The 21888-nt window shown below is 35.4% G+C and overlaps 1 protein-coding gene across 6 annotated transcripts in view; it reads right to left on the bottom strand.

Annotated features, from left to right (window-relative positions):
- SOX6 (SRY-box transcription factor 6) overlaps positions 1-21888 on the bottom strand; it is a 257801-nt gene that overhangs the window by 157984 nt on the left and 77929 nt on the right. For all 6 annotated transcript variants that reach the window (XM_058806757.1, XM_058806755.1, XM_058806756.1 and 3 more), the window contains exon 4: positions 9924-10013. In XM_058806757.1, the coding sequence (XP_058662740.1) occupies positions 9924-10013 (90 nt within the window). The remainder of the gene's footprint in view (positions 1-9923; positions 10014-21888) is intronic.

The following is a 21888-nucleotide window of genomic DNA, read 5'->3' on the forward strand; positions in this document are numbered from 1 at the left end:
TATTATCCCTAATTAATACAAATTGCCTTTAATTTCACATTTAGTAAAACATATTGCTGCCCAAAATAAGGACTATAATTTTTATCAGCAATTATTATTACTGATGTATCAACACAATTATTTAAATTCAATGTATATAGAGGCAGAATCCATGCAAGCATTTACAGTTTTTGTTCCCTCTGTGTTTCTTCCCTAATTTTTGTGGCTTGGAGCTCCTCCAGATGCTGTCTCTGACTTTGTGGTTTTGTATTTGAGATCCCATCTCCTGATTCACAGCATTTCTTGACTGACAAACAGATTCAGATATGAAAACAAACAGTTACCTGTGTATAATCTGTTTGTTGAACCTACTGTTTCAGACTTTTCTCATTTCTTGGGTCTCTGAGTTACTGTGCTTACTAAGCTACTCAGTAACGGGTGACACATGTGAGCTCCACACTGCAAGCTGCACTTCAGACTCACAGGATTTTTCTCTAGTTCCTCCCTCTTCATAAACTAAATTATTTTAAAAGAACATTGGGTTTTGTATTTCCAAACCGATGTGCCTCCTAATTGAATGCAGAACACTTTCAAACTATTTTCCATTAGAGGCCCGCTTTTTTTTCTAATTTTAATGCACAGTATAATACCTTCATTGGAAGATTAAAATTGTTTTACTAGAAGTAAAACCCGTTATTATATGCTTTTTTAGTGGTTTTGTGTTGTATAATGTAGGGTGAATTATGTAAAACATACCAAACAGGATACTCTACAAGCTGCTACTTGCATGCTGCAAACAATCACAGTTTCACTGATAGACTGGGACTTAGCATCTTAAAATTCCTGTGGAAATCAAGTGCATTTTAAGTATTGAGTTTGATTATTTAATCAGACAACTTGCATTTTGCCCCGGCTAATTTGGAAGGCTGATAATATTTTACTCATAAAGTAATTGTGCACCTGTTGTGATGGAAACCTGTTCAAACAAATCTTAATAGACACGAAGATTCACTCCCAACATGAGTGTGTTAGCCTCTCATTACTGCTATCTATGGGGCAACAAATTTTAAGCAGCTTAAGAACAGGTCTCAGCTTAATCTTGGATAACACTTCAAGAACATTTATGACAATATGTCTAATAAGAAACTTTGTTAAAATATATCAATACAGACTAAGGTAAATATTAGGATATGTGTGTTAAACTAACAGCAATTTAAAGAAAAAAGGGTAAGAAAGGTATGTTCATAATAACATGGTTTCACTGTGAGAGCTAATGACAAAGATCCAGTTTTGATCAAGCTGCCTGGCTATAAATCCGTTAATATTATCATCACAGAGAGTAATACTTACAATGAATTCATAGAATCAGGGCAGGCTACATCCTTCATAAATTTGTGTTTCCACAGTTCAGACAAATTTCTATGGAAATTATTTGAATACATCTTTCTATTTTGTTTAAGATTCATATATTGGTATTAATTGATTGATGGGACTTCATCTTTATCATGGTTTTGAAAATTTTCTGTATTGGCAAATCACGCCAAAACAAAGCAACAAAAAAATTCGTTGGGATGGAAAATAGATAAATTATTTACTTTAATCCACCATAAATATTTGAGGGAGGAACAAAAGGGACATAGTGAATTGATATCAATTCACTCACCAAGTAAGGGGACGGCATTGTGAATGACCTGACTGAAGCAAGGGGATCATGATTAGCCTGAAATCACTTTAATGTTGGCAGGAGGAGGTGAAAACAAGGAAAATGAGCCCAGTTTGTCTAGATTTGCCCTTTGGCAGAAAACTGTCAGATGTCATTGGTCAGATCCTAAGTGAGGTGACACAGTTAAACAAATCAAGATATCTTGAAAAAAACACTGATAATTAACCTCCTCTGAAAGGTCAACTTGTTTAGAGGGGACAAGGACAACCCTTCTTGTATTTCTTCTTCTATTCCTCATCGAGCTTTGGCTTTTGAGGCAGAGGCTGTGTCAGGTTGCACATTATGTTCTTGCTATTATCAGTTGCAGGGCAGTTACTAAATGTGCTCCTGCTTCATTTTTCCTCAATACTAATGCTATGTGCCTTGAGTCTTACAGATTACATTTCTGACTTGCCTCAATTTGTTAAGTTCCAAGTAAGGTATTTTTACGTATCTCTTGAGAAAAAACAGAATCTGATATCTCTGGTATCATCAGGACATCCTCATTACCACACAATAGCCACACATCAAGATGCCCCTTCAAGACACAACTTTCTGTTCAGAAATGAAGTTTAAAACTGAAAGTGAAAAGGAATGCCACAAAGGTTCTCATTATTCAGTGCCAAAGTTATATTTCACGCAAGGGGTCTCTTTCCAAATTAGCTGCAGAAAAGAAGGCTGAGGAAGAGTGCAGAAACAGCTTTCATATAAGGAATAAATAAATATTTTTTTACTTTTCAAGCTGGAAAAGTGACAGAGTGTAGTGTAAAAAAGGAGATGAGCAGAGAAAAGTTCATTCTGAGAATGTCCATTCTAAGATCTAGGGACACCTGCAAGGTACTGGGTGCAAATACACACCATATTGCTAACTGCTGAGCTGATCCCCACAGACTCTGCAGCTGTCTGTTAAAGGGTTCAAAAGTGGTTGGACATGTTCATAGATGATAATTCTATCAAGGGTCATTAAACCTGAATTACCACCTCTGAATCAAGCAACTCATTAATCATATTTTGTGGGAAATTGGAAGAGTATGCTGAGGCAATATTAGTGTATGTTTGCCCTTTCCTTACACCCTTCCACAGGCTGAACAGTGTCCAGGGACAGAATGCTGCAGGACATTGTGTTCCTTAAATGGCACTGAAAGTTCCCTGAACATGAAACACCAATCACAAAAGGCTGATAAAAGTACATCTGGAGGCTTCCACAACATGCAAATTGACCAGAAAATTTTAGTCCTTTCCATATTGTGCCTATATGTATTTTTCTAGATAAATGCTGACATTCATCAATTGGTTCAAATTTGACTTTGTAACAATAAGCAACGAAAAGTCAAAAGCACTGAAGTGTGATGAAATATAAGAAATGGAGCTTCCACTTTTGTTTCAGCCATGCAGACTCCTACATATACACTTTTCCATAAGAGGTTGTGAATTTGTCTTCAGTAGGGGTTTTATTTTGCTAAAGGTAAGAAACGTTATTGGCAACTAAGCTAGGACCAGAGTCAAAAGAATTTTCCAGGGACAGACACTTTCAGAGGAGAAGGTACTAAGGTCTAAGTAGTGATATATTCCTCAACACAGAAGCCTTTCTACAGCATTTAAAGGTTCTGTATTTAGTACAGAAAGCCATGACTGATATACTGAAAATATATATATATATATGTAGATGTAGATATTTATTTATATTTATACACACACACCACCAAAACAACCTCCCAACAGAGGAAAATGGCAAATTTTTGTGGAAAAGGTAGAGAAAACTGACTTACTGACTTGTAATTTTTAGTTTATAGGCAACCTCTTTTCTGCCAAAAAAAATTTAGATGGCTGTTGAAAATCAACACATTTTAATACTGTACATTTTCTTGTCACTAATTGTAAAAATAAAGAATGGATCACATTCCAGAAGGCAGTCTGTTGTAATGTGCAAAAGAAATGTCTTGCTGTTTCAGTTTCTTATTATTAGCATCATTATCCATCTTGTTGCTTTTTCCCATGAACTGTTGATACTATTTCTTACTACATTATTTGGGACACATTTCACAAAACTCAGAATATAAGTGGGCTGTCATATTTATTTCAGTATAGTGCAGAGTTCATACACTGACCTCTGAATAGTTAAGCTTAGAAATATACACTGATAAGGTAAAAAACATACAGATTTCTGTGATTGTGGTAAGTAAAAAAATCATTGTGTGCCTGGAACTAAAGGCCATGCATCCTGCTTGATGCTTTTTATAAAATATATTCAACAATATGGAAAACTTGATTTATGTGAAAGGTTGATTACAGTGTAATTTATAGTTCTGGAGTTTTAAGAACTAGAAATGGTAATAGTCATTAACTTTCAACATTAGAAGTAGGCATGATTGTGAGAGGTGGCACTGAAATACAACCCTCTCACCAAAAGACTAGAGCAACAAAAATGTTTGGCTTTTTTTTTTTAATGTGATAAACACAGCTTCAATCTTGCCAAGACTTATGCGGACATAATTTAAACGCTAGCACTATGTGCAGTGAGCAGTCCAATCTCTTCCACAGAGCTATCCTCTGTCTGCACAACTGGGGCAATGTCTGCTTAAATCCATAATCCAAAGAAATCTATTTAATATTAAAAAATAAGTCAAGAAGATGTAAGAAAATGTAGTTGAATGCCTTTCATACTGGTGATTAGTTTAATTGTGCTGGCATCTTGACCATAACAAATAGATATGATGGGGCTTGGTAATTTTAACAAAATATTTTCCTTTTTGGAATTCATTACCGTCTTCAAGCAAACTTGACTAAAGGGCGTGCAAACATTAACTGTTGAAAGTGCTTATGAAATATTCAGGCATTCAAATGTCTTAATTTAGGAGGTCAGGTTAGACCTGGAAGCACAGCCCTTGTACCATGTTACACAAAGTGCTGGTGGCTGACTGGAGTAAAGGCACAACAAAAGCACTGCGCTGATCTGGAGAGCTGCCACACAAACCTGAACGTATCGCTTCATCGGATCATGGCAATAAATTCATTGTGAGAAACCTTTACAGCCTGTGGTATATTCGTAATCAGGACCAATTTCTTGAGGATTTGGGTGTTGGGGTTCTGGGCTGTGCTGTTTTGTTGAATGTTTTCATTGGTTTCGCTAATTGGAACCAGTTGATTCTTTTTCCTGTGTATTGATTTTTTAAATCCTAGCAGTTAACAATGATTCTAATGTATCATAACACTTTAGACCTTAATCATATAGTGGGGCTTCTGCTTGTAGCTTTTGTTTGAGTTTTAATTAAGAAGACCTTGTGTCTCAAAGCCTGAGCTGGGTTTTTAATTGCTAGTATGTATATCACACAGACTTCAAAAGAAATAAAATATGTTTATAACAGAGAGCACAAAGGAGAGCTTTGAAATGTCTATAGCCATACAAAGTGACATAATTAAAAACCTCTGAGTGCCTCTGTGATATAAGGCTTATATATATTTATTTATACATATTTATGAGGCAGACTGTTATATACCCTTCAACTTCATGAGAAAGAATTTTTAGCAATTATACTGAAAAATAATTACTACAAATTCAGACTACAGTGTTGATCAGGGCTAAAGGAAAACAGATTTATTTTCCTCAAAATGGACTTCACTTTTGATATAGCGCAGCAAGAAACACCTGAAAGCTTATCACTGAAGACAATTTTTTTAAAATAGAAGCAAAAATAACATTTTAAAATGTTTTGTAAATCATGCATGTTTTTTAAAAAATTAATTCACTGTAAAAACCACAACTTTCTCAAGGATTCATTCATGCACAACTCTTTCCAAGACTATTCCAGAAATGGAGAGTGTTAAATTACTGGATTCAAACAGTTGTGCTTTACAGTCCTCTTCCAGTCATTAATACAGACAAAAAATGCTCCTAGAAAAAATCTCCTTGTGTCTCTCCTGTTCCCATACCAGGGACAAACATCCTTTCCAAAATTGTTTGTGGATATCTTACTAGAGGACTCTCAAGAGGGTGAAGTTGCTTCATTACACTAAATTCTACTTTCCCAAGGAAGCAGGAATCCTGCCTCCCACCTACCCAAACATTTTTAGGCCATTAAATGTTCACATGTCACACAGAACAGGGGGTTCAGACTCTTATTACTAAAGCAGCAAATATAACAGGAGATGGGACAAGCTTGGGAAACATAATAGAAACAGCCTTCTGTGCTGGATAAAGCCATGGGCATCAATCACTCACCTCCCCAAAATAGAGCCTACTGTACCAAGACAGCATGTGACATTCAAGTCACAATGCCTATAAATATAGAGAGTTCCAGCTGTAAACAGCACAGGACTAACCTGCAGCACAGGAGCTGCTGCTGACCCAGGAGTCACTCTCCTCTGGGGCTGCTGGACCAGTTCTGACCCTTCCACGATAACATCATTGCTTAAGTTACTTAAAGACTGACCTTTCTTATTTGATCTTCAAAGCCTCTGCATGCTGAGAAAGACCATTGAGGGCTATTTCAGTAGGACAACTGCCTGATGCATGCAAGACCGTGCTATTCCAGAGATTTATATTTGGAACAGAAACAGAAAACTTAAAACAGACTCTGTGTAGTGATAAATGATGGTACTCTGCCTAGCTGTGGCTGCTGAAGAAAAACTAGATAACCAAGCAACAGAAATACACGCAGTGAGGGAGGGTGAGGACAGAGCTCTGTGCACCCAAATATCTGGAAATAAAGAAAAGAGCCCTGCCTTGCTTTGTTTATTCAAATACGTAATAACAACAATTAGAATGAAAAGTATTTCCTGATCCTAATTTCTATACAAAAGAAACCAAATACTGCAAAAGCCAGATGTAAGCCTAACAAATTGTTTGTATACCTTAAATAAATCTATTTGCATGCACTCCCTGGCAAATAGCATACAATCAAACGATTTGCACAGACAGCTCTGGGGTTTTTTCTTCCAGGTGAGGAAGGCATTTAACTCAGGTCAACTGCTTCAGAGACCTTTGAAAACTTGACCTATGTGTTTCATTTATAAACATATCAAATGAACAAGCAGACTTATTTAACCACTGGAATTTGGCTAGAAAGCATTCTGCCAGATTCTCCTCAGTTTCATGCAACCTCCCTGAAGTCAATGGCTTGTTTGGCTGGAATTCAAGGAAGAATCTGGACCATTATCAATAACTGAAATCCTAATAAAGAAACTCAGAAAAAGCAATTTTACAAGTGAGGCACACTATGCAAGAGTAATTGTGAATAGTAACAATCCCACACCGAGAAAAAAAGAATTATTCACTGTTTGTTACTTTTGTATTGGCCTCTATTGTCTGAATTAATAGATATAGTTTATAATTATATCTTGATTAACACTATTGTGTTCTAAATATAGAAGGTAAAGCAAGAAAATACCGTTTTTATTTGTTTCTCTCAGCCAATTATCTTTTCTTCTTGTCTGTGTGCTTCCCAAACATGAGTAGAAACAGTTTGTGTCAGTGGTACATTTTTTTTTCCTGCTTTCATCCTTTTTTCTGGCACTGATTCTTAGTGAACTGCCTTCCCACAACCAAGATGCTAGTCTTTCACTGAAGGGGGAGGGCTGTGGTTGTGCAGACACAGAGGAAGAATATGTACTCAGGTTATCCTTAGTGAGAACAACGCCTTCTCTCTAAAATAAACAACTCACAGTAACAGTCAGTGCAAAGAGCAGCTCCTCACAGGACCACACCTTCCTTTCTTATATTCAACTTATTTTTTTCTTTAATGAACTCATTTATTTATTTTTACCTCATCACTTCATGTCTCTAAGTCAGACTCACAGTAATATGAGCAGAAATTCTGCACAAGATCAATTCAATAAAATTATTTAGAATCTAACGGAAATTGTGGAAAAATATATTTGACCTCCCAAAGACAATAATTTTCAAATGCAGTTCTTTCAGTTCCCAGAATACCCTACCAGTTACCTTGCTGGAAATTCAATCATCCCCATGAAAATGAACTTCATGATTGTGGATTCTACCACCTTGAACAATGAAAGGATTTATTTTAAAGTATGCTTCCCTACTTTGCTTTGTTTCCTTCATGTAATCAGATTTTCAAGACGCCATGTGCTAGATTGTTATTTGTTTGTGGATTTTTTTTTTCCTTTCTGAGGTGGTTGAAGGTACACAAATGCTGATAGGAGTTAATAGCAGACTATTGGGTTAATAGTGGTATTACTGGCTCAGAGGTAACCAGCCTGCAGACAGTGGTTAGGCCATGGGTTTGGGAGCCCAAAGGAAAGGATTCCAACTTCAGACCTGCTCCTACTCCAGCTATGTAACCCTGCACCTAGTTTTTCTTCTTCTATAAAACAATACTAATGGCTTTGTCAAGAGATTTGAAGTGTAAGCCACAACATAACAGCAACCATTTTTTGTCTTCCATGTTGTTTCTATTTTTAAAAAATTAAATGCAGCTGCAGTAGCGAAGATTCAGCTTCCCATCTTGCTGGAAGCCAACGAGCAGCATGGATGAATATTGCAGATATTACGACAACTTAAGGACAGGTTACTCAGGAAATGGGCTGTGGAAACTGACTGAGGGACTGGCAACACATAAATCTGCTGAGCCTAATCAGATGACCTTTTTTACACACCTAATAGGCTATTCCCCTGGAAAAGGTAGTTGGGAATTCTTCCAAATCTGAGTGAGAGTGCTTTGTAAGGAGACGAGAAAAGGATGAGAGGCAAGAACTCTACCCACTCACTCTGCAGAGAACATATATGCTAAGAAAATAGGAGGAACAATAGAAATCCAGAAAAGCAAACCTATCTTTTTCAATAAATGAGATGTCATTAGAAAGCATTTTGTGCCATATAAAAGAATAAAGAACATTATTCTGCATTGTTAGAGATGCCACCTCTTTTAAATTTGATTCGCTAATAGCATTCAAGTAGTTTCTATTTAAGGACTAAGCAGCTATATTTTGCAATTAATAGACAACAATAATTCAACTAGCATTCAATGTTTTCCACACTATTAAGAGACAATATGGCTTTAAATAGATTGTGATTTCAAGACATAATTTTTTGGGGATTTGGTGCAGTCAATTTGAGCACGTTCCTGCAAAATTGTATGCTATGTTTCTGTCACTGATATTACTATGGGATTTCTTACCTGCCTAACATACATGCATTGTCATAATTCTACCAGAAAAATCAGGAGAATCCAACAGATTTTTGGTCCTGAAGGAACCAATTATAACTTACTTATTAAAAAGTGCCAATCTTTCATCTACTTGTATAATAAAAAAAAATTGAACTATCCTGAATTTCCCCAGTGGAAATTTAAATCCCTAAGCATCAATTTTCATCAAATAGAATATATATATTTTTTTCACATTAAAGAATTTTAAAGAAAAGAGTTATTAATATGATGAACATGACTCTTTGTTTCCACACCTTTGTAGTTGCAGTTTAAGAAAATTATACAAATGAAGAGAAATAAATCTTAGGTATTTTGTTTACTCCACAAACATGCCTTATGACCCCTTCTCACAGCACAAAAAAAAGCAGATGGTAAATTTGTTGCTTAATCAATAACACTGAATTTCTTCTCACCAGGAAAATGCATGGAAGAATTGATGGGTGGAGAAAAACACTTCGAGTTTTCTACCTAGTACTTAATTGCCAAGAGAATTTCACTTTTCCTAGGATGCTGGCTCAAGAAATAATGAGAATACTGGAAATTACTGCCCACATATACAATAAATTTTGCACTTATTTCAGTAAGTCCCAAATTGTATCCAGACTTGCTCTTTCTCTGCATAAGGGGATTAATAGAAATCCTTTTATTTTTTTTTTTAATCAAAAATTTGGAATAGCAATGGCACAATTACCACCCTTTATAATCTGAAGATTATTTCTACACACAGTTTGTGCAACTGGGAAGAAGCAGTACCAAGTACTGGTAACTCTGCATTTCTTCCTCTTCCTCTGCTCAGAGATATATGGCTGATGTCAGTGAACTAAGGTAACTAACCTGGTGTTTTGTGAGAACATCCCTGATACTGCCTATAACCGATTGTGACATACTCCATTTTTTTTTTGCACACTCATCAGTCATTTCTAAGATAAACATTAAAAACCAGGGTGAGTTGCCTGGAAAGAATGGCACCCTCTAGTCATGACAGCTATTCCTATAATTTTTTCTGAAATTTAAAAAAATCCTCAATCCCTTTCTTAAATATATGCAAACATTTAAAGTTTGATCTAGTGAAATACCTTTAATTTCTCCAAGGAGATCACTTGTGTTTAATTTTTCCATCTTCTCCTTCCAGTCTTTAGAAAGTAGCTTTTCCATACAGGATGAATCTATTAAAAAAAAAAAAAGAAAAGAAAAAAAGAATAGAATTATGAAACATATTCTTACAGGAAAACAGGTGCCACCTTCATTTTAAGTACCAATACCACCTTCATCTCCCAGTACCAGTCCAACTATAGCTTAGAAAGGAAAAGAACTTGCAGCCACACTGAGTTCTTATTTAACTGCATTTTAAATCCAAAGTAATTCCCCTGGGGTTAATGGAGTTACTATGGATTTAACAAGGGTCTAATTGAAAGAAAAACTTTGTTGAGGATTTATGCATGCTAACTGCCAATTTACATGCATAGATTGCCAATGTATATACGAATTCTGTCTTTTTCATTTGAGAATGATTGTACACTCGAAATTATACATGAAGATTTAGTAGCTTTTTTTGGAAATTTGGCACACAGTGACATCTGAAACCCATTTTTATACCCATGTCAATGCAAAAGTTATTCATATAATGTCTCCATGGAATTCATGAAAGCACTCTACATATTCGATGTTCACAGTATCAGAAATTTTCTCAGTAGGCTATAAACAACATGCAATGATTAGAAGACAGGATTTCATCATATCAACTTCAGAATGCATTTCAAGGCTTTGCCCCAGCCTGGGAGGCCTTCTGGAGGCAAAACTGTCACTGAAGTCATTACACTTTGGAGAAAGTAGAAGATTGGCCCTAGTAAGCTCCCTATGATCTGACCCTAATCCCACTACAAAATTTTATATTGAACATAACAGACTCCAATAAATTCTAAAGGTTTTTTCATTCCATAAATTAAACTAATTGGCTCTGATGTCTAAATTATGGATAACCTTGCAGATACCTAGAAAAGGTCATTTTTAAGACAGAAATTCTTATGAAGGGGGCCTACAGGAAAGATGGAGAGAGACTATTTACAAGAGAATATAGTGACAGCTCAAGAGGGAATGGCTTCAAACTGAAAGAGAGTAGGTTTAGAGTAGATATTAGGAGAAAATTGTTTACTGTGAGGGTGGTGAGGCAGTGGCACAGGTTGCCCAGAGCAGCTGTGGGTGCCCCATCCCTGGCAGTGTCCAAGGCCAGGCTGGATGGAGCTCTGAGCAGCCTGGGACAGTGGAAGGCATCCCTGCCCATGGCAAAGGGTTGAAATAAATTGATCTTTAAGGTCCCTTCCAACCCAGGCCATTGTATGATTCTGTGCTTGATGTGATGTGGGTTTTTATGACTTTTAAGAAGCACAATGCAGATTTCTAAACAATTATCAAGAAAACGTCACAAACAATCAACACTCATTTTTCCTTCCCAGTTAGTAACAATAAAATCTCTATTAAACTTTGTGTGCTTGCTTTCACCTGCAGGCAAACTGACCAACAATGTCTGTGCTAAACTCCTTGGAAACCCTTAGGGCCAGTTTGCAAAATATCAAAACTTACTTGTAATTCTCTTCCAAAAACAAATTGTGGCAAAGGGCCTTCCTTGTAAGACCACGCATCACCCTGGGCAGTGCTGAGCACAGAGCTCCTTGGGGAACAGACACACACCTTGTCTTCCTAGAAACTCTCATAGCAAGGGGCCACTTGTTTGAGAGGGCCAATTTGCACAATGCTTTCTAAGTAGCTCATAATATTCAAATTTTAATTATTTTTGTACCGATCCTACTCCAGTCATGAATTAACAGTGAGTTGTATGAGAAAGCAGAATTCAGTCTTCCACTAAATTACTGACCGATTAAGGTCAAATCACAGCTGAAATTGTCATTTCAGTAGTCCCAGCAGAAGCACTCACACATGCGAAAGCAAAAGCAAATTGCCCAGATTTAAGAATGGCAACACAGATCACATCATTGCAACGGGTAACAGTTTGTTCCTCTTCAGACGATTCCAAAAATACTCAGAAGGATGAGACATTCAAAGAGGTCACAAAAGGAGGAGTTAAAGATTTAGGGAGAAGTCTAAGGAAGGAAATAGTCCTATGGCCAATCATGTGTTAGGGTACAAGTCATTTCAGCCTAAAAATTCATTAGTATAACTCATTTGACATAAACAAACAAACAAAACCCCCAAACAAAACAAAAACCGATTGAAAGCAAACCAAACTGTAACTACCAAGAGATCAAAGATCAGGTTTTAATTGCAACACATTTTCACCATGCAAGCCTCCATGGAAAGACAACACAGCTCATAAATATTTTTGAAGTAATATTTCAGCAGAAAAGCTAATTTATTTACTAATTATATCTTTCTATGAAAGAGACAAAATTAAGGAGCTGTAAGTTGCAATATGCAGTGTTAAAATACTAGTTATATAATAACAATTTACTTTTAACAATAACAGGCACTTATTACTTTTATGAGTCCTGGCCTGATAATAGGAGAATCAAGAAATAACCATCAATTATCAATAGAACATTATAATTTGTCCTTTTTTGTGATATCATGATTAGTTAAAAAGAGGTTTCTGTGTTTCTCCCCTGCCAAAATTTCAGACCCCTCATCCCTGAAAAAAAAAGCTTTAGAATTTTATTTTTATGTTTTCTCTAAGTTACGTATTCTACTGCTTTTAACTAAGACGTTTACTCAATTCACACAAAGAAAAAAATACTTCAATGAAAAAGGAAAAAAAAGAAAGAACTAGCATATTACTGAAATTTATAAAACACTTTCCTCAAAAGCACTTGTTTTATTTTTTCTCTCACTGTTCCTAAGAACACCCAAGCTTATCTGTAGTGTTCTTATATTATGTAAGGACAAAAAATGTATTTCTAAAGACAGACTAGGAAAGAGCTAGATTGGAAAACAGGTCTATTTGTGTGCCTTTTTGATATAATCATATTGCTAGTTAGAATTTTTCTCTACAAATGACTAAAATTCCTTAAGAAAGGGTTTTTTTAACACCCCTATCTCATGCAAATTCTGTGTCCTGGATCTGACCACATAATTTATAGCTACTGTATTTTGCTCTTTAGAAGATTACAAAAATGATTACACAATGAACCTTTTAATAAAATTTCTTACACTATTGTAAAAGTAGCACTGTGAAAATCCTGTAAATTTTCAATTACCACATTTATTCTGCATAATTTTTCAATTTTAAAATAATGATATGGGGTTAAAGCCCTCTGGAGGTTCTCCACATTAGACCCAAAACTGAATATAAAGGCTTATACTTGAAAGGCGTGACTCCCTTCAAGTTCTGTGTTCCGTGCTCACAAACACACATTTTGAAAAGGTTTGCGAAGCAGAAAGGGATTTTTCTCCTTTCTGTACCGAAAAGTAATTTTTACAGACATATAGAATCTACAGAGATATCTTCTGACATCAGTGAAATGTCTTCATCCATATTGATTCATTTTCTGATTTGATTCATTATAGAAACAAAACATCGACTTGGAATCCAGCACTGAGCAGTGAAGGAAGGAGCCCGAATTCACATCTGCACTGCATCACTCTCCCTGCACTGCTTCAGCACCATTCCAAAGCCTTGTGCAACCCGACATTTTCAAAATTCAGGGGTATTCTTGCTGAAGACAATTATAAAAGAGGCAATGAAAGAAATTAGCATTTATACATTTTTAGCTCTTCTCACTGACTTTATAAACCACAGTCAGGCTTATGCTGCGCAGTAGCATATTTTCTACTGGCACATGTAAGATCAAACTCGTGAAGTTGCACTGGAGCAATTGATTCTATTAAAAAACACACAGCTTCTCTTCCTTTATATTCTTCCCCTGTGAACTAGGAAAAAAATTTCCTTCAAGGACAGCAAACAGGTTAAGTATAATTATGATGACTAAATTAAATCTTTGAGTATTATTTAATATCACGGTTTGTTACATACTTAGTTAGCAATTTTAATTGTAAACTAAAGGAGTTTAAAGTACTGTGAGAATCTTGTTAGACATGACAGTTTTGCAAAGGTGAATGAGAAGAGGATGTTAAAAGATATATATATAATCGGGGGAGGGAAAAAAAGCTGAGGGAAAAAAGCCCTAGGTGTTAGATGAAAAGGATCTCTTCACAATGACAAAGCATCGATGAAAAGAATTAACATTTGTCCGTTGGGTAATCAATCAGTCATGGAATGGATGGAATCCAGCTCTTTGTTGCACGGCCAGTGATGAAGAGCCAGCATGTTAGCTATCACAGCCAAGCTCTCAAGTTCTTCTGACTGAATGAAAGTCATCTTGTTTGAATCAGGGCTAGCTTTTGCCTCTTGTCTCATCCTTACTCTCCCCCCTTTTCAGTTGTGGGTTTTTTCCCTTTTAATTTCACTTTTGCATTCTTCAACAAGTTCCTCACCCCAGCCATACATGAATACTGTATGACCTGGCAGTGGCCTGCACCTATCCTCATTGATTTTGGAGGGTTATTCCTTATTTTTTTTTCCCCTTTTAATTCACCAAAGTACCCTCCTATTACTTTCTTTGAAATACAGATTAAAAAAAAAAAAAGACGTTCATGCCATGTGTGAGTTTTTGTTTTTTTATGGTAAAGTCATACATAAAAGAAAACCTAAATGTGAGAGTGCAGCAGCAAAACTTCAAAGCACTGACTGTCAGACATTATTATTTCAAATCAGCTTTGACTTTTTGAGACTTAATAAAACACTATAGTACAGACTGGCATATTTATAACACCTATACCAGTGATCAACTGAACTGTCTTATTCTTTCTACTGTGCAGTGCCTTGTTATTTCTCTTATAATAAGCTTCCCTCAAAACATGTTGTAACAATACTGCAAACAGATAATTATTAATGATATGAGTTCTAAAACATGACTTGCTTTGCATACAATTCTTTTTGAATCCACACATTACTTTGTGACAGAAGACAAAAGCACATTGATTTATTAATAATGATTGCAAATGCACAGCAAGTTCATAACCAATACGGAAATATAATTCAATCACAGGTATAGAGGTATAGGTGACATATTTCTACGTGCATCTGAATTGTTACATCTCAAGGAAACAGGCACACAGGGAGAGGATTTAGCAGAGAAATCAGGATTGCTGCAAGAGAAATTGCTCTAAAACATGATCAGATCCACAGTAGGAGGAGGAAGATAAAGTTATGTTCTGCATTTAAGAAGAATGATACTACAGAACTAAAGGCAACTTTGCCTCAATTTCAGGACTAACTATATATTATATCCTATTATAATTTAGTAGATATTGTTAAACATAATAATATTACATTTGAGCAGAGTTTGGGACTAAATATCAATTTGCCAGTTCCTTCATCTCTAGTGTTCTATATTCCCCAAGCTACTTTCATTACATTTTATTTGCCTTCAGCTCCATGGGAGAAAAGGTGTCCATTGGACCAGACTTTGTCAAATGAGTTCACATGCCTCATTCAAGTCTGTATAAGAAAAACAGCACAAGTGGAATTAGCCTGTCAGCATCTATGAAATATTTGTTTGAGAATAAGTATTGTGTGGGGTTTTTTCTTTGAAAGAATGTTAAATAAGATTATGAACTCCTTGTGACAGACATTTGTGTGCATACTAGGCCTATTGCACTCGATTCCTTCTACAGAAGAGCTGCTTTTCCCCCAAAAAGCAACTAAGCTGCAAATTAACATTACAGTAACTACCATTTTTGGCCTGCTTCTTCTTGCACCTTTGCACATCTCAGCCCATGCTTCAAGTGCAAATGTGTTTTTTTCAAGTGGGTGAAACTAAGGACATGGCACCTCAAATAATAAGAAAATACATCACAGATTTAAAAGAGGAAGATTTGTTTTGATATTCATCACAGAATACTAAATCCTCTTCTGAGTTGAAAAAGCTAAATGAAACATTCCTGAATAATAGCCAAGCAGAATTTAGATTTACTCTAGTCAATCTTTGTTACTTACAATTAAACGAAAAAACAGCTCCTTTGTTGCTATTATTAGATCCAGTCATTAAAATGGTGAAATATTCAGAAAACTGAGTATGTTTTTTAAAAATCTGTGATGAGCTTTAATATACCTGTGTTGGGATCTTTAGTTAACAGATCCCTCTCTGAGTACATGGCAACAGCTTGCTTATGTGTCTTTTGTGAGTTCACTGCCAATCAGACTTCCTTGAGGTAAAGAACCACCTAGTATAGAATGAAATCATAAAAATATTTCTTAATTTTCATGCTTCATGGTATGTATTTTAATATTATATGCAAACTCTAACATTTCATATCAAAGAGAAAAGCAAAAGGTTAATTTAATTCACTTTGAAAGAACATAATTTTATAATCTTCTAACAATTCAAAATTAAATTAAAGACTTCATGTTTTCATTCACTACTTGAGAAATAAAATGCAGTTTAACCATGACTATTAAAACTTAACTGCTGGATGGTATATCTATTCTGCTTTAATCCAAAGATGTAACGTTCCGTGTAACATTACTAAAATAGATTTTTTTTTTTTTTTGTTGCCATAGTTCCTTCTTTTCTTCTTTCAAACACAAATTATCCTTTTCTATCTCAATAAACTTTAAATAAAAGAAAAGGACACAGCAACAATACAAAACTAATCAAAAATCAGCCTGAAGGCTTAACATCCATATTTGCAATATACTGCCACTGCCTCTTGCTCATAAGCAGCTTGGCTTCAATCTTGCTGTCAGTGGAGCAGCAGGTCAGGGAATCTCATCTCATCCCTCTCAATTTCTGTGCCATTCTTGTACCATAATTAATTGCCATGGTCTAACAGAAAATTAAAATATAAGGCATTTTGACACTTTGTTAGCCAGCGAAGTGATCTCTTTGGCCAACTTCTCAAGAATTTCTCAATTTAATAAGCTCTCCAAATTCAAGTTCTTGAAAAGCAAAAAATACAATCACCTCAAAAAAATGAGCAACATGACATTTAGAACAGGAAAAGATGCTAATTCCTTTTGCTTTTTTTTATTGCAGACTGCATATAAAATAAAATCTTTCCTAGATTTTATATCTTGCTTGGGATGTTAAGGAAACAAATACTCCTGGCCAGTCACTCACTCCCTCCTCTCATATTGACTCTTTCCTATAGGAAGTTTAAAAAAAGTTTTAAAAAAGGGAGAAAAAAATGTAAAAAAAAAAACCAAACCAAACAAAACCCAACCAAACAAAAACAAAATAAGGCAAAGAACACTCCCTAAATACAATTATATGCAAAAGGCAGTCAGCTCACAGTGGATGTTTTCTTGCAAGAGCAATGATGGAAATGCAACTGAGATCTGCCTACCAAACACATAATTTTGTTTAGGACAGGGAACCAGGCAGATCTGCCAATTGCTGCACATTTTTTCATAGTGACAAGATTTCCACAATATGATAAAATTAGAACTGTAAGAGCTTGGAGAGGTCTCTTAACTTTTAATTAAAACTCTCCAAGATCACTAAAAATAATTAGGCATTAAAATGTTCTGGTTTTCCTCTGAATTCATTTGCACTACTTGAATGGTCTAGATCTTGCATGAAACAACAGACATTCTAAACAGAAACACTGGAATTTAGCTTGGGGTGATTTCCAGACCTGCATTGTATGATGCAGCTAGTGGGAAAAACTGTAGAGTCTGAATTTCTCCCAATTCTGCCTAAAATGGTTTGTTTCATCAGAAATTCTCTAGTGCAAAGAATTCTGCTCAGTGCAAAACTCCAGATAAAAAAGAAGTTTGAATTTCAGGGAAAGAACAGCCCTAGATACAGTCCTGACCTTTATTTTTATTTATTTATTAAAAAGCAGGGCCTTTAACCTTGCAAATGTTTTTGTTCTCTTAAAATAACTCATACAATGCTATATGCCATACTATTTTTAGAAAAGCAACAAGAGAAAGCATGCTTTTCCCATACAGCAGGGCACTGATATAAACATCAACACAGATGCTCTGTGAGAGAGAGCTGGACTTCTCAAGCACTTGATCATTAAGGAATGCACCAACTGTTTTAGATAATCTCGTGCCAGCTCCAGTTCTGCTCCACACTCCCCTTTGGGAGTGGCAAATCTTGTCCTGCTCCTAATTTTTCATTTTACTCACTCCTCCATTCTTTTTTTTTTTTCCTTTTCCCCCTAGAACAGAGGGAAAAAGGCATTGTGTGCCAAGCAAGGCAAGACTAGAATCACTTCCCCAAACAGAGCAAAACTTTCAGACAATTAACCCTCCCCTCTTCTTTCAGATAAATTACTAAGTATAAAATGCAATCTGTTTCCTTTGTTTACTCAATATGAACAATTTGTAAATGACTCAAGGATGAAATTCAGAAAATGTTGTGCTAAATTAGAACCATTATAAACATGCTAATGACTGCTCAACTAAAACATGCAGGATCAGTGTGAAGAAATATATTTAGTTCCTGTGGAATACAGTTGTATTGCCTCAGAACTATTTGGTCACTTAATTGTATATGATTACTTCAGGAAAATGTTAATTTCATGAACACCGCACTAGACAATACACTCCGTATGTCAAAAGAAGCTTTCTCAAGTGTCGGTGTAATTGCTTGGATGCAATGTTTTGGCATGTTAGTACAAGAGAAATATCTTTTAAGTCTATTAAAATTACATGTACATTTCATTCCTCCACTTAAAATATCCAGTCCATGATAAGCTATATTTTACTGTTAGATTGGCTGTATTCACTGAAGATATTCCCTTATTTGCATCACAATGATAGCATACAGTATATTACATGTATTCACCTATTCTCTAAGTATCTGCACCTCTATTTACTTTCCAAGTGAACATATAATATGGGCAAGAGAAATTCACTTTAGGCTTTAAACAACAGCAATCAGGGATAGACAGGAAAAGGAGAGCACAATGTGCTTGCAATCCCTGGTAAAAAGACTATATAAACTGATATGAAAAAGGAGAATGATACACTGATTTTCCTGTCTCTTGCTATGTGCATCCTAGCAAATAACGAAATTGATAGGATTTGCAATATTTGTTATTTTGTGAAAGGAGAAAGTCATGGTAATAGAAGCAGATCTCAATTTTCGTTAGTTTCTTTGCCTCCACATCCTCACATCTTTCTTTTTTGAACAGCTCTAGATTTTCTCTTTTTTTTTTCCTCTCCAGTGGAAAAGAACAGACTGAGCCAATATCTTAGCTAGAACTCATCAGCATAGCTCCATCACAGCCTACTTAATATTCAATAGAATTGAAATTTATCCCAATATTTAGCCTAATTATTCTTTCTCACAATCTCATACCTCTGTACCTTGTTACAGCCTTTTTATAACCCTAAACAATTCACTCTCATCTTTGGCATCCACTCTTCTCAAACACTTCTGAATTGAAGTGACATTCTTCTCCTTATTACTCAAATAAATATTAAGAGTGCAATATCCAAATGTTTCTTTGTTAAACTGCTCTGGAAAAAATCGTGTACCATATGCTTTTTGGACATGGGGCATCCCTCTTTTAAAAATTAATTTCCCTAGCAGCTCAAGAAGTTGCAGATGGAATGCCAGCCTGTGTCCAGCCTTGTACTGAACTCAGACACTCTACTAAGGACAGAGGGGTAGATTTTCTTTTCTCTTAACATTGCCCAACTCTTCCTGCACCAAGCTGAAGCAGGCTGAGGATCCCATCTCAACTCTAGAAATTCTCTGGTAGCACAAATATACATTTATGTTATTGTTCTTTCTCCTCTCAAGTGCAATGGCAACTAAGTATTGTACCTTTTAACAGGGTAGAAGTCCTATAAAATTAATATGAAAATAGTAGGCAAAGTTTTGAGGACTAAAAACATCTTAAACAAAAGGTAGTACAAAAAAGCAAAAGGGTGGAGGCTCCTTCACACCAGGTTAGTTTCATAGTATTGAGGGAATGGGAGTGAGGGGACTTCCTGAAAAGCAAGGAAAATCAGTTTCTATTAAACTGATTAATGTTCCTTGCAAAATTTTTGACACCAGATGACTTATGAACAAAACCTGAATGATTCAAAAGACCTCTATTTTGTTCCCCCAAATCATGTTCTACTCATTACCCTAATAATGCAGTAATAAACATCTGTTTAATTATTTGAAGGCTTCCTAATATTGTGCATAAAAATCTTAACTCAGCTCGTACATACAATATTCTGAAATTAAAACAATTGTATAACAAAAAGAATTTTTCATGAGAAATCCTTAAGCATTTTTGTATGCAAAAGTATAATACAAAGCAAGCAAAATAATATGCTCTTGATTTGAAATTACTTCAAACAGGGATGCAGAGGAACAAAAACAATAGCTAGAATCTCCTCTCTATTTGCCATTTCTGAAGGTCTCTATGGCACATGATGCAATCTTTTCCAGGACACTAAAATATACTGACAAAATCAGTTCTGTAGCCCCTTTTTTACTACTAAAATTTTGACTTAAACAAATTATTATGTCCTATATAAGCATAAATACAGATCAAGCAAGAATTTCCTGAGCTAATGCCAACAAACAGAGCTTTAAAAGGTTTAAAAATCTCACAAGCACCAGTTCCTGCAATAGACTTAAAGAATCATTTAGGCTGGAAAAGATCTCTAAGATCATAGAGTTCAAGCATTAACCTAGCACTGCCAAGGATATATATTTCTGGAATAATAGCTGTGAAAAGATTTTAGAAAAGAAGGCACTAATATCTTCAAGAATAATATTATCTCATTTTCATTTCCCTATATACATAGAGGAGAAAATTAACCATCATTTTTATTCCTATAAAAGAGCATTATTAATTTTTTTAAGTCAAGTAATGGAAAGATATGGAAATCTTAGAATTAACGTTCCCCAGGAAATCCTAATTCAGCCCCTGTGTACATTATGATGTATTCTTTAAATACTTTTTTAAATGTACACAATTTTTGTATGCTATTCTTGCTATATTCAGCATATGGGATAATCCCAGATGAAAGCAGAAAGTGGAACTGCAGAGCAAATGAGGCTGCTGCCCATGCAGTCATTGGCTGTGTGTCATTGCAAAAGTTCAAAGAAACCAAATGAATGAGGGAGAGAACTGCAAAAGGAGAAATGATGGGTCGCAGTTGCATTTTCTGGGAGCTCAATTTAAAAAAACTTGGGGCTTTATTTGAGGAACTGCTGAACATTCACAGCTGCAGCTGTGTCAATGTAAAGTAAATGTAAAGATTGAGGCTATAATATATATAACTATATATAAACTGCTGCACAAAGTTAGGTCCCCTGGAAAAGAATCAGGGCCTAAGCACCTCAAGCTGAACAACCAAGAAATCAATGACATTTTTAAAGTTGTATTCTTGGTCTCACACCTGTGAAGTTGGCATCCTGACTACATTTTCTTCCTCCTAACAAAAATTTTGAAAAGATATTTTGTTTGTAGCACATTTACTGAGTATTCTAGGGGAAAAAAAACCAAAAAGAACCCACGGTAACCAATTGTGTAATACCCATATCTTCTGAGCACAGCTTGAATAATAAGCAATTAATAGATACCAAAACCTCAGGTTGACCAGTAAGAACATAACAAGTTATTGGATATTTTCACATTCATGGAGGATCATACTCTTAGTGAACTGGATTAATTAGAATTCTTCTTCAGGAAAAACTATTGCTTATTCACATAAGCAAATTATACTTTTCTACATAGAAACAAAAATTGGTTTCAATTTAATATGTTTTAAGTTTTGGTGGGCAGCTGAAGAAAGCTTTCACCAATTATGCAGACACAGTGCAAAATTAAAGATTTGAAACCTGTTTAAAGCTGTGGTTATACACAGACTTCTATAAATTAGATTTAGTAGCCAGGTTTGGAAACAACACCAATTTGAAGAGTTTACTGATCACTTCAAGTTAAAGACAGAGTGAACATGAAATAGTTCCAGCACACTGGACTTCAGCAAATAAAAGCACTAATGATAATAAAGCACTGTATATTGCACCCTGTCCTGGTGCAGCAAGGATATTTCCTGCCCGT

Source organism: Ammospiza caudacuta, chromosome 6 (assembly GCF_027887145.1).
Source record: "Ammospiza caudacuta isolate bAmmCau1 chromosome 6, bAmmCau1.pri, whole genome shotgun sequence".
Lineage (NCBI taxonomy): Eukaryota > Metazoa > Chordata > Aves > Passeriformes > Passerellidae > Ammospiza > Ammospiza caudacuta.